At 47.6% G+C, this 14,372-nt stretch overlaps 1 protein-coding gene across 4 annotated transcripts in view; it reads right to left on the reverse strand.

Moving 5' to 3' along the window:
* ERBB4 (erb-b2 receptor tyrosine kinase 4) overlaps nucleotides 1-14,372 on the reverse strand; it is a 979,801-nt gene that overhangs the window by 249,978 nt on the left and 715,451 nt on the right. For all 4 annotated transcript variants that reach the window (XM_068160757.1, XM_068160755.1, XM_068160756.1 and 1 more), the window contains exons 11-12: nucleotides 12,671-12,761; nucleotides 8,248-8,447 (exon numbers count right to left, since the gene is read on the reverse strand). In XM_068160757.1, coding sequence (XP_068016858.1) covers nucleotides 8,248-8,447; nucleotides 12,671-12,761 — 291 coding nt within the window. The remainder of the gene's footprint in view (nucleotides 1-8,247; nucleotides 8,448-12,670; nucleotides 12,762-14,372) is intronic.

The following is a 14,372-nucleotide window of genomic DNA, read 5'->3' on the forward strand; positions in this document are numbered from 1 at the left end:
GGATCTCAGAGGAAAGATTTCATTCAGCATTCCACCCCACCCAGGACACTGAACCTTCAGATTGTCTAGAAACAGAATGGAGGAGAACCCCAAAATTATCCTCAGCCAACTACAGGAACGTCAGTAGGATATCAGTTAGTGCTAGGACTAGGGGGAATGGAATGAAGCTGGAGGTGGGGAGATTGAGGCTGGAGGTGAGGAGGAAGTTCTTCCCCATGAGAGTGGTGAAGCCCTGGAATGGGTTGTCCAGGGAGGTGGTTGGGGCCCTGTCCCTGGAGGTGTTTAAGCCCAGGCTGGCTGAGGCTCTGGCCAGGCTGATCTAGTGTGGGGTGTCCCTGCCCATGGCAGGGGGGTTGGAACTAGATGATCCTTGTGGTCCCTTCCAGCCCTGACTGATTCTATGATACTGTGATCCTATGATACTATGAACATGCTGTGCACCCTCAGCTTGAATGCCACACAGACGAACCAGTCTATCCTTTCAGAAAGGCTATGGAAAAGAGAGGAAAAGAGATTCAAGAGAGTGCTGCAAGGATCATCAAAACTAGAGAAGAGAATCACAGAATCACACAGAATCATCCAGGCCAGAGAGCAGCTCTGAGCTCATCCAGCACAGCCATTTCACCCACTGCACCAAGTCTGTCACCACACCATGTCCCCAGGCACCAGATCTAGATGGCTTTTAGACACCTCCAGGGATGGTGACTCAACCACCTCCCTGGGCAGCTGCCCCACTGCCTCACAACCCTTTCTGTGAAAAAATAGTATCAGTCAAGGTTGGAAGGGACCACAAGGATCATCTAGTTCCAAGCCCCCTGCCATGGGCAGGGACACCCCACACTACATCAGCCTGGCCACAGCCACATCCAGCCTGGGCTTAAACACCTCCAGGGACAGGGCCCCAACCACCTCCCTGGACAACCCATTCCAGGGCTTCACCACTCTCATGGGGAAGAACTTCCTCCTCACCTCCAGCCTGAATTTCCCCACCTCCAGCTTCATTCCATTCCCCCTAGTCCTATCACTACCTGAGATCCTGAGAAATCCCTCCCCAGCCTTCCTGTAAGCCCCCTTCAGAAACTGGAAGGCCACAATTATGCTTCCTAATGTCCAGCCTAAACCTCCCCTGGCGCAGCTTGGGGCTGTTCCTCTCGTTCTGTCATGAGTACTTCTATATTAGGGATAAACAGAGAAGTAGCCTCAGATTTGGAGGAGAAAAACCATGATAAACATCTGTAAAGCCAGGAATGACAAGAAGGTAATGAAGCATGAAACTATTGTACATGGCTTCTTCCACGTCCCTCACGGGCATTCAAAGAGACAGGGACCCTACAGAGTTCAGAATGCAGACTTCTCTACATAGAAGACACAGAGCAAGCTGCAGAATTCAAGGGCATGGTACAGGGCAAAAACTGATTCCAACTGAAAAACCAGTGGTCCAAATCCAGAGAAGGCCTAGTGAAGTGAAACATAAACCAGTACCTCTGAACTGAGGACTCCAAGAAATAAAACTCATGGTTGCTGGAGAAAGAGTTGCAGAGAGGTCACCATTTATTGTGATGTGCAAATTGCTTATTGCAAAAGCACCTGAAGAGCCAGCCTTGATATTACACAAAACACACCATGAAAACAGGGTGGGGGAGAAGGGTGGCTTCCACACAAACAAACATAACATACAAACAAACATAACATACAAACACATCATGCAAACAAAAGTAACCAACCAAGAAACAAAATAACCAACAAAACCCCCAACCTAAACCAAGCCAAAACCAAAACACAAACAGGCACACAAAGAAAAAAGGAAGGAACCCAAACTCATACACTCCAATAGCTCTAATCAAGCAATCTTGATGTGGACAGCTTTGATTTCTAGTCAATGAATCGCTGTAAGCACTTCACAGTCTCACAGTATCACCAAGGTTGGAAGAGACCTCAAAGATCATCAAGTCCAACCTGTCACCACAGACCTCATGACTAAACCATGGCACCAAGTGCCACATCCAATCCCCTCTTGAACACCTCCAGGGATGGGGACTCCACCACCTCCCTGGGCAGCACATTCCAATGGCTAACAACTCTCTCAGTGAAGAACTTTCTCCTCACCTCCAGCCTAAACTTCCCCTGGCACAGCTTGAGACTGTGTCCTCTTGTTCTGGTGCTGCTTGCCTGGGAGAAGAGACCAACCCCTTCCTGGCTGCAACCTCCCTTCAGGTAGTTGTAGAGAGCAATGAGGTCACCCCTGAGCCTCCTCTTGTCCAGGCTAAGCAACCCCAGCTCCCTCAGCCTCTCCTGAGGGCTGTGCTCAAGGCCTCTCCCCAGCCTTGTTGCCCTTCTCTGGACACATTCAAGTGTTTCAATGTCCTTCCTAAACTGAGGGGCCCAGAACTGGACACAGGACTTGAGGTGCAGCCTAACCAGTGCAGAGCACAGGGCACAATGACTTCCCTGCTCCTGCTGGCCACACTACTCCTAATGCAGGCCAGGATGCCATTGGCCTTCTTGGCCACCTGGGCACACTGCTGGCTCATGTTTAGGCAGCTGTCAATCAGCACCCCCAGCTCCCTCTCTGCCTGTCTGCTCTCAGCCACTCTGACCCCAGCCTGTAGCTCTGCATGGGGTTGTTGTGGCCAAAGTGCAGCACCTGGCACTTGGATTTGTTGAATGCCATCCTGTTGGACTCTGCCCATCTGTCCAGTCGGTCGAGGTCCCTCTGCTGAGCCCTTCTGCCCTCTAACTGACCAACATCTGCTCCCACTTGTCATGCAATAAAACATCCTCCCTGCTTTGGCAACCCCTTCAAGTCTGAAGAGTATTAATAACCCTTCTGGGTTTGTTTTACACACTGTCATCACTGAAAGACAGCTTCTACTTGCTTCTTCACCTTTTCTGTGACTTGAAACTGTGCTTTTATTACTATGAGTTTCCTTTCTTTTCATTTTTCTCAGCTGTCAGGCTACTCTGAAACCAGAATTTATTTGCACATGCACACCAGTATTAGATAGATAGATAGACAGACAGATAGATAGATAGATAGATAGATAGATAGATAGAAGGACTATTCCAACCTGGTCTATTCTATTCTATTCTATTCTATTCTATTCTATTCTATTCTATTCTATAGATAGATAGATAGATAGATAGATAGATAGATAGATAGATAGATAGATAGAAGGTCTATTCCAAACTGGTCTATTCTATTCTATTCTATTCTATTCTATTCTATTCTATTCTATTCTATTCTATAGATAGATAGATAGATAGATAGATAGATAGATAGATAGATAGATAGATAGACAGACAGATATTTGTCATGGAACAGTTTGGGTTGGAAGGGACCTTTAAAGGTCACCTAGTCCAACTCCCCTGCAGTCAGCAGGGTCATAGAATCACAGAATCATACAATCACAGAATGCTCTGGGTTCTAAGGGACCCCCAAAGCTCATCCAGTCTAACCCCCTCTGCAGTTGGCAGGGACATCCTCAACTAGATCAGGTTACTCAGAGCCCTGTCCAGCCTCACCTTGAATATCTCCAGGGATGGAGCCTCAACCACCTCCTTGGGCAACCTGCTCCAGGGTTCCACCACCCTCATGGTGCAAAACTTGTTCCTCATAACCAATCTAAATCTGCTCTGCTCCAGCCTGAAGCCATTGTCCCTCATCCTGTCACTGCAGGCCTTTGCAAACAGTCTCTCTCCATCCTACATACAGGATATAATACATATGATATAAGATATATTATATATTGCATAGGCTAGATTAGATATTAAATGGGATATATTCTATTGGATCTATTTATATTTAGCTATATTATATTTATACCTATGGATTTACATTTAACATTGCACTAAACTATCCCTTCAAACAGCAAGTGGCACCACAACAAGAATAAACACTGAGTAAACTCATGCAGATAAAAAGAGGGAGTTCCAGTAAAGAAAAGCATTCCCCTCTGGAACCCAGCCAGCACAGTGCCTGTTCTCTAAGAAGAAAGCAGTAGGGGGGGCAAAAAAAATCCAAACAAAAACCAACCAAACCAATCACTATTTGCTCCTGCTTATTTCTAGATCACAGACTAGATCACAAGTTGGGAGCGGATGTCGGTCAGGTAGAGGGCAGAAGGGCTCTGCAGAGGGACCTCAACCGACTGGACAGCTGGGCAGAGTCCAATGGGATGGCATTCAACAAGTCCAAGTGCCAGGGGCTGCACTTTGGCCACAACAACCCCATGCAGAGCTACAGGCTGGGGTCAGAGAGGCTGAGAGCTCCCAAACAGAGAGGGACCTGGGGGTGCTGATTGACAGCTGCCTAAACATGAGCCAGCAGTGTGCCCAGGTGGCCAAGAAGGCCAATGGCATCCTGGCCTGGATCAGGAACAGTGTGGCCAGCAGGAGCAGGGAAGTCATTGTGCCCCTGTACTCTGCATTGGTTAGGCCACACCTTGAGTCCTGTGTCCAATTCTGGGCCCCTCAGTTTAGGAAGTACATTGAAACACTTGAATGTGTCCAGAGAAGGGCAACAAGGCTGGGGAGAGGCCATGAGCACAGCCCTCAGGAGAGGCTGAGGGAGCTGGGGTTGCTTAGCCTGGAGAAGAGGAGGCTCAGGGGAGACCTCATTGCTGTCTACAACCACCTGAAGGGAGGTTGCAGCCAGGTGAGGGTTGGTCTCTTCTCCCAGGCAACCAGTGACAGCACAAGAGGACACAGTCTTAAGCTGTGACAGGGGAGGTTTGGGCTGGATGTTAGAAAGATATTCTTCCCAGAAAGAGAGGTTGGCCATTGGGATGTGCTGCCCAGGGAGGTGGTGGAGTCACCATCACTGGAAGTGTTTAAAAACAGCCTGGATGAGGCACTCAGTGCCATGGATTAGTTGATTGGATGGTGCAATTGGGGGACAGGTTAGACTGGATGGTTTCAAAGGTCTTTCCCATCTTGGTTAATTCTGTATTCTGTATTCTGTTTGACATGGGGCACCTCTGACTGCTATGTAAAAAAAGCCCTGCTTGGAAAACGAGGCAGATTCTGCAATCCAGCACGGAGCAACAGTAAAATCTAACTGCTGAGCCATATTCTCCAGCAAATCACTTTACATTCATTCACTCTGCATTAATAATGTCCTCACAAAGTAAATTTTATGTCCAGTGTTTAACATCACACTTTATAGTAGTAGACAACAAGAAGTCTACATTAAATGAGAGCTTCGTGCCCTGCATTTTAGATAGATGCTCCCCAACTAATTTCATAGAATCACAGAATGGCCTTAGAGATCACTTAATCCAACCTCCCTGCCATGGGCAGAGATGCCTTTCAACTAGGTTACTCAAGAGCCCATCCAAGGCCATGAAAATGATCAGGGGGTTGGAGCAGGCAGTGTGAGCTTGCAGCACAGAAGGCCAAGGGCAGCCTGGGCTGCATCCAAAGCAGCTCTGCCAGCAGAGCCAGAGAGGTGATCCTGACACTTTGCTCTGCTCTGCTGAGACCTCACCTGCAGTGCTGTGTGCAGGTCTGGAGCCCTCAACACAGGAAGGACATGGACCTGATGGAGAGGGTCCAGAGGAAGCCATGAAAATGATCAGGGGGTTGGAGCAGCTCTGCTCCAAGGACAGGCTGAGGGAGCTGGGGGTGTTCAGCCTGGAGAAGAGAAGGCTCCAGGGAGACCTAGGAGCAGCCTTCCAGTACCTGAAGGGGGCTACAAGAAGGCTGCAGAGAGACTGTTTGCAAAGGCCTGCAGGGACAGGACAAGGGACAGTGGCTTCAAACTAGAGCAGAGCAGATTTAGATTGGATATCAGGAAGAAGTTCTGCACCATGAGGGTGGTGGAACACTGGAACAGGTTGCCCAGGGAGATGGTTAAGGCTGGACAGGTCTCTGGGCAGCCTGATCTAGCTGAGGACGTCCCTGCTGACTACAACAGATAGACAAAAGCTTCTACCCAGACTTGTTCAGCACATCCTTCTGTCCCACTTAACAGATAACTCTCACTGAAGGATAAAGTATGCTGCAGTTTGGAAGTGAAAGTTGAGAAACATCCTTTTCCCTCTACACCTTCAGGCACAACCACAATTAAACTCTCTACATCAATGGAGTCCCTGGAGGTGTTCCAGAAATCTGTGGACATAGAACTTTGGGACAATGGTCTCATGTTGATGGTTGGACTTGATGATCTTGCAGGTCCTTTCCAACAATTCTATAATTCTATGAATAGAAAGAGATATTTCTTTAACCACAGGATGTCAGGGGTTGGAAGGGACCCAAATATAATCACTGAGTCCAACCCCCCCTGCCAGAGCAGGACCATACAATATAGCTCAGGTCACAGAGGAATGCACCAGATGGGCCTTGAAAGTTTCCAGAGAAGGAGACTCCACGACCTCTCTGGGCAGCCTGTTCCAGTGCTCTATCACCCTTGCAGTGAAGAAGTTCCCCCTTGTGTTGAGGTGGAACCTCCTGTGCTGCAGCTTACATCCATTGCTCCTTGTCCTGTCACAAGCAGCAAGTGAGCAGAGCCTGTCCCCTCCCTCCTGACAGCCAGCCCTCAGATATTTATAAACATGTATTAAATCCCCTGTAAGTCTTCTCTTTCCCAGACTAAAAAGCCCCAGGTCCCTCAGCATCTCCTCACCAGGCAGTGCTCCAGTCCCTGAATCATCCTCATAGCCCTCTGCTGGACCCTCTCCAGCAGATCCCTGTCCCTCTTAAGCTGGGGAGCCCAAAACTGAATGCAGTACTCAAGATGAGGTCTCCCCAGGGTACAGTAGAGGGGAGGAGAACCTCCCTGGATCTCTTGGACACACTCCTCTCAATACACCCCAGGATCCCATTGGCCTTCTTGGCCTCCAGAGCACATTGCTGTCCCCTGCAGATCTTGTTGTCCACCAGCACTGCCAGGTCCTTCTCCCCAGGGCTGCTCTCCAGCAGATCCCCTCCCAGCCTGTACTGCTGCAGTTTATTCTTCCTTCCCAAATGCAGGACTCTGCACTTATCCTTCACTTTTTTAAGTTGCATGTAAACAGATAGCCTACATAATGATAATGGTGACACTACTAATACTGAAACCCAGAAGAACAAATCCATGCAGGAACCTACCAAACAGGACTTCACACCTTATGCAGCTCTTACACAGCTGACAAAGATTAGAAACATAACTGAGCAGCAGTGGCATATGTATAGCTGTGTTTCACCTAACACCTGCAGTGAGGAGCACAGCCTTCACCTGACACCTCCAGTGAGGAGCACAGCCACAGACTCTCAAAACACAGCAGAAGAGTACTTCAAAGGGATAGGAGGGGGGAAAAAATCTAAAGGAACTAAAAAAGTAAGTTGAAGTAGGACCACAGGTTGGAAAATGCCCAAAGCAAACCCCTCTGGCTGGTCAAAGCATAAACTCCTGAAACATCACTTAAACATATAGTAATTTATTGAACCTCCTCTCTTGCCAGCAGACTAAGAGATGCTTGCCATGAACTGTATTGCTGCTGCAGTGTGGTTGTGTCAATGGTATTAATGCCACTTTATCCCTTTCTGCTTTATAACCAAACTGGTTCATTTGCTGCATCACACCCATAGATTTATAGAATACCAGGTTGGGAGTGACCTCAAAGATCATCCAGTCCAACCTTTCAGGGTAAGAATACAGTTTAAATTAGATGGTCTAGCACCCTGTCAAGCTGGGCCTTGGAACTGCCTACACTCATTTGCTTTTCAGTGCTATGATCTTGGCCCAGGCACTGACACATCAGCTTTCCTGAAAGAAAGTTAGGCCCAATTAAAAGTAATCTTCTTTATCAGCAGGAGAAACTCAGCAGTCCAAAGTGACCTCTCTGGGTTAAAACATTGGTGAAGCAGGCTAGGGGAAACAAAAGATGGTAACCTCACTCCATAAGGAAAGGGCTGTAGTTTTGTGCAATCAGTGCCTCTCACAAGCCCTGCACTCACTCCACACTTACAGCCATCAGAACCCCTATTTGTGAAGCCAGATCTTCAATCTGGGCAGTTCATGGTAAGGCAGTACAGCTCTCTCCTCTCTTTCATTTATTCCTTAAGCAGCTCACTTGCTTATAAACCTGTTCAGAGGCACCCTGGTCCAAAGCCTTAGAATGTGTAAATGGTCACAGCTCCACTGATGTCCCTGCAGCTGAGTTTCTGGCCCATGCACTGCCTTGTAGCCTCTCAGGAGCTGTACCATTTCACCCCCAAGAGAGGCAGTTGCAGCCATGAAGGCCTGCAGTGATCATCAGCAGTACTTACTGCAGTTCTCTGCCTTCTTGTTCCGATGGATCACCGTCTTCTGGCTGGGTGTGCTGAAGAGGCTGCTCCAGTTCACAGTGTGGTAGTAGCACAGATTGCTGTTGTCTGTTATGTAGATGTTGCCAGCACTGATTTGCTTCAAGGACTGAAACTGCAGAGAGGTGATGCCTTGCTGCTTTAGGATGAGTAAGGAAAGGCCACTGTGATGAAAACAAACAATAAGAGAGGACAGGAATCAGCTCCAGAAGGCAGAACGTGTTAGAGCTGGCTGGGAATTTCCCACTGTGCTAGTTTTAGGCTGATGCCTAGGAAATTTTCCACAGATCTTCAGGAGAAAGTGGTAGAATGTAAGTAAATTACCATTGGATGTAAAGGGAAAATAATAATTAATAATAATAATAATAATAGTAATAATAAAACCCAACCAGGTTGGAAGAGACCTCCAAGATCATCATGTCCAACCCATCAACCAATCCAACACCACCTAATCAACTAACCCATGGCACCAAGCACCCCATCAAGTCTCCTCCTGAACACCTCCAGTGATGGTGACTCCACCACCTCCTCGGGCAGCCCATTCCAATGGGCAATCACTCTCTCTGTGTAGAACTTCTTCCTAACATCCAGCCTAAACTTCCCCTGGCACAGCTTGAGACTGTGTCCTCTTGTTCTGGTACTGGCTGCCTGGGAGAAGAGACCAACCTCCATCTGTCTACAACCTCCCTTCAGGGAGTTGTAGAGAGCAAGAAGATCTCCCCTGAGTCTCCTCCCCAGGCTAAGCAACCCCAGCTCCCTCAGCCTCTCCTCACAGGGCTGTGCTCCAGACCCCTCCCCAGCTTTGTTGCCCTTCTCTGGACACCTTCAAGTCTCTCAATGTCCTTCTTAAACTGAGGGGCCCAGAACTGGACACAGGACTCAAGGTGTGGCCTAACCAGTGCAGTGTACAGGGGCAGAATGACCTCCCTGCTCCTGCTGGCCACACTGTTCCTGATACAGGCCAGGATGCCATTGGCCCTCCTGGCTGCCTGGGCACACTGCAGACTCATGTTCAGCCTACCATCGATCAGCACCCCCAGGTCTCTCTCTATCTGGCCGCTCTCCAGCCACTCTGACCCCAGCCTGTAGCACTGATAATGATAATGATAGTGATAAGGTCTAAATACCCCCTTTGGTCTGGTAAGTGACACAAAGTTAGTTGTGTAACCTAACTCTTGCTCCTTCTGGGCTTTTGGCTCTAGCAGATACAGCTGGTTGCTTCTGCTGGCTTGCTGACCTTGGCTGTGTTTCTTTGTTGTGGCTAAGTACTAACGAGCTACCCTCTACTTTTCTCCTCTTTCTCTATCCCTTGTCTGGAGTGGGAGAGGGGGGAAGCTATTAGTAGCTCCCTGGTTTTGTCCAGAGGGGGGGCTCTGTGTTGTTTCTGAATTGTAAACCCATGTAAATATTGGATATTTAGTACATATTCATTGCATTTCATATTTCTGGGTTGTAGCTTCACTTGCTCCCAACTGAGCTGGTCTGGCAGTTTTATTTCGGGGGCTAATTCCCTCACATTAGTTGAGGATCATTTCAACCCACCACACCCACTAGAACCGGTTCCTAAGGCCAAGATGCTCTTCCTGGCAAAACTGAAGTTTGGTCAGAAACCATTTGGGCTGGGGAGACTGTGAGAGACTAAAATCTTGTCTCTTCTGATGTGACTCAACAAAGATAAAATCACCTTTGCTGCTTGCCTGGACCCAGGCCACAGCCATCGATACCTTCGGTAATATGCATACAAGATCATCTCCACCCATCAGGACCATTCCTGGGTGCAAATCACCTTGTGATTGTATCATGAACTGAGATGTGCCCCAACAAAGGATTGCTCACTGGACTGCAGCTGTCCTGGAAATGAGCAGAGGCAAATCGACCTAAAAGCTGTATAAAAGACTTGAGCAACTACTGGCTCGGTTGAACCAAAAACACAGAAGAAGGAGAAGGACAATTCCTCTGGGAAGGAAAACACCAGAGAAGGAAAAGCCTGGGGCAATGCTGCTCTGAATTAAAACCGAGAGAATACCAGGAGAGGAAAAATGACAGAGGTATCACCATGGAGCCTGGAAGAAGCAGAACCCTCTCTCTGTGTCCTAAGTTCCACCTGCTGCAACTCATGGAGCTGAAGAGGCTGCCCAGAGGACCATATCTCTTCTACAGCCAAAGCTACAGCACCTTTGCTCTATAGCCCCAACATCTCCTGCAGCACCTTTCCTCCACAGACTCAAACTGGCTTGGGGGCTGAGGGGTGTGGTAAAATAATTCCTTTCCTCTTCCCTCTCTTCTCTCTCTCCCTCTCTATTTTCTCTCTCTTCTCTCTCTCCCTCTCTATTTTCTCTCTTTCCCTCTTCTCTCTCTCCCTCTCTATTTTCTCTCTTTCCCTCTTCTCTCTCTCCCTATTTTCTCTCTCTCCCTCTTCTCTCTCTCCCTATTTTCTCTCTCTCCCTCTTCTCTCTCCCACTCTCTATTTTCTCTCTCTCCCTCTCTATTTTCTCTCTCTCCCTCTTCTCTCTCTCCCTATTTTCTCTCTCTCCCTCTTCTCTCTCCCACTCTCTATTTTCTCTCTCTCCCTCTCTATTTTCTCTTTTCCCCTCTTCTCTCTCTCAGTCTTTATTTTCTCTCTCTCCCTATTTTCTCTCTCTCCCTCTTTATTTTTTCTCTCTCCCTCCCTATTTTCTCTCTCTCCCTATTTTCTCTCTCTCCCTATTTTCTCTCTCTCCCTCTTCTCTCTCCCACTCTCTATTTTCTCTCTCTCCCTATTTTCTCTTTTCCCCTCTTCTCTCTCTCACTCTTTATTTTCTCTCTCTCCCTATTTTCTCTCTCTCCCTCTTTATTTTCTCTCTCTCCCTCTTTATTTTCTCTCTCTCCCTCCCTATTTCCTCTCTCTCCCTATCTTCTCTCTCTCCCTATTTTCTCTCTCTCCCTCTTCTCTCTCTCCCTCTCTATTTTCTCTCTCTCCCCTTCTGATCCATCCACTTTATTTGTGTAATAAATAGCCTAGCTGTTGGTATTTTGGCCTCGTTTGTGCCTCTCATTTCACAACATGGGGATATTCAAAAGAACTGAGGCTCTTTTGCTCTCTGGACCAAGACAGGAGACACAAATGTTTTGTGAGTCAACAGCCAGTTTGAGGAAAGAGGGAGTCCTGCAAGAACTGTGACACCACAAGTGCTGCTGCTGGCAGCGCCAGGCCCGGTGGGCCCACAGAGCTCCTCAGCTGGTACCACTCCATCCATTACCATCTTTCAGAGATAAAGTGCTCCTGAGGAAACTGAGTAAAATCCAGTTTATTGAGGTTTGGGTTTTTTTTGTTGGGTTCAAAATTTTTTTTGACAGAATTAACACTGTGATAGTTTCCATGCTCAGGAGAAACTGACAAAGTCAGGCAAAACGTATTAACCATCTTCTGTCAGGCATCAAATTAGTGTCATTTAGAGTAATGGAGGAATTTTTTCCAGCTGACTTTCTACATTTCATTTTCCTTTTGTCGTGATATGTGGTTATCTGCTTTATTCATCACAGGAACAGCAAATGATTGTCTGTGTAACAGGGGAATTACTGCACATATTATTCTTTTGGGCTGAAGATTAGTGCAGGCAGTGTCAAGTTTCTGGGCACCCTTTAAGTTATTGTATTTTAATGATGATAATTGTTTTCCAGCTGTTCCAAATACAAATTGCTGCTTCCAAACAGAATGCTGGGCTGTAATTCAACCTCAGGGTTTCACTGCTGTTCACGTTCTCCTCAGCTTACTGATGAAGCTGCTAGCAGAACCCCATGACTAATTTACTGCATGTACACAGTGGGGAGCCAGAGGTTGCTGGTTTAGATCATTCAGGTGCTTCCCCCCTCCCCATTATTTGTCACCATTATCTTCTCCTCTTCAAAACAATTCCACAGGGGAACACCCCTGACAAAAATGACACCACAGAGCTAATGCACACCTCACCTGCAAGGCACCTCAGTGATGTCAGCGCTCTTCTAGCACTTCTTAAGACTGCTTTGTTCTTTGGGCACAGGAGCCTGCACTTCCAACCACAGCCATAAGCTTCCTGAGCACAGTGCTCAGTTCTGTTGTTAATGCCTTTTAAGATGCGTTTCACGTTCAGGAGGTGTTTTAACCCACCAAGTGTACTTGCTGGACAAGGAGTTAATAGCTACAGCAGTGGGGCAAGGCTGCCTTCTATTGTAAAAAGCAAATCGTCATGGCCAAAAGGCATTGCCCATTACTGATCAACAAAGACACTGTTAGGGAACACCTTGAAAACAGAGTAAAACACATCAATTTCTCATGCACTTCCCAAGGCATGCTGCATTCGGTGCTCCTGAGGAAAGACTCATGGAATATTAACTAGCAAGGCTTGCATCACCAGAGGGAGTATCTTACCTGTAGAGAGCTCTCCCACCGATAGTAACCAAGTTAGAAAAGACCCTGAAATCTGTCATGTTCTCAGGCCACGACTGTATGTTCAAATATCCTGAGGGGAAAAGAGGCAAGCAGAGGAATGTCAATGACTTCAGCCATAAGGACTGCATTATCAGACACCATCAGCTGGGGCAGGCTTGGCCTCCACATGAAAGGCAGTGGTGGTTTCAGAAAAAGAAATAAATAGGTAATGAATGCTGGCAGACTAAGGGATTTGAATTCATCAGGCAGCTCACCACTGGCTCCTCCAAGAAAGCAAAGCAGGGCTTGTCACAGCAACATTACACCCACTTTCAACAGCCACAGTGAGTGTGAGCCTAAACAAAAGCTGGAATCTTGCAAGGCCTCCCAGCCTTTTCTACACAGCAGCAGCAGGAGGGAAAAAAAACAACAACTAAGATTTGCCTAAATTAAGAACACTCAGTTTTAAATGTGGTAGAGACTTAGGACAGTAACTGAGTGGTCTGTCACAATCCATCACAAGGTGACGAGATAACTTGCCTTCCATTCTGAGTGTGTGTGTGTGTGAGGATGCTCATCACCAGTGAGCATTCTCTGCACAAAGCTCATCTGGTGCTACTGAGACCTCTGCAGAGTGCAGTTCCCTGAGATCTTGATCACTGCTGGGCTGAAATGCAGTACATCTTCAAGCACTGAGGGAACTCCACTGAAGTAGTAAAGCTGAGACCGCCAATTAGTGTGCTTAAGAAGAGCAAATAACAGATACCCAGACACCAGATTATCTTTGACATTTATTACTGAGAGATTTAGAGCTTACTTTCATTTTCTAATACCACTGGCTCACTGAAATGCACAACTTTGGGGAGGTGAACCACGTGGGAGAGGACTAATTTCAAATGCCAAATGCTTGCGGAACTCCACCAAGCTACAATCACTCTGCATTATCCAAAGGTTTTCCTTACATGCATGAAATAGGGACATACAAAACAAAAACAATCTAATTATATCTAGATAGAATCAGCCAGCACTGAAGAACTCAAAGTTCTTCAGGAGTTATCTTCCTCCCTGTCCCTACATGGTGGAACAAAAGGAGCAAGATGCAACAGAACAAAGTACTGAGTTCTAGCTCTATGGCCCCACTGAGAAGCCACAGAAGATGGGAGGGACAAGCTGCCCATACATAGAATGTCTTTCACAGAATCACTGAATGGCAGAATGTTAGGGGCTGGAAGAGACCTACAGAGCTCATCCAGTCCAACCCCCCTGCCAGAGCAGCATCACCTACAGCAGGTCACACAGGAACACATCCAGGAGGGCTTTGAGTATCTCCAGAGAGGGAGACTCCACAACCCCCCTGGGCAGCCTGCTCCAGGGCTATGTCACCCTCACAGGGAAAAAATTCTTCCTCCTCTTTCCATGGCACTTCCTCTGCCTCAGCTTCCACCACTGCCCCTGGTGCTGGCATTGGGCATCACTCAGCAGAGCCTGGCTCCAGCTTCTGGGCACTTGCTCAGCCTTTATCAACAGCAATGAGGTCACCTCTCAGGCTCCTCCTCTCCAAGCTACAGAGCCTTCAGCTCCCTCAAGCTCTCCTTGTGAGGAAGATGCTCCAGTCCCTTCATCATTTCTGTGACTCTGCACTGGACTCTCTCAAGCAGTTCCCTGAGGTCCTTCTTGAACTGAAGGGCCCAGAATCAGGCAC

This window comes from Melanerpes formicivorus, unplaced genomic scaffold, assembly GCF_026170545.1.
Source record: "Melanerpes formicivorus ecotype bairdi unplaced genomic scaffold, bMelFor1.0.p_v2 SCAF_52, whole genome shotgun sequence".
Classification (NCBI taxonomy): Eukaryota; Metazoa; Chordata; class Aves; order Piciformes; family Picidae; genus Melanerpes; species Melanerpes formicivorus.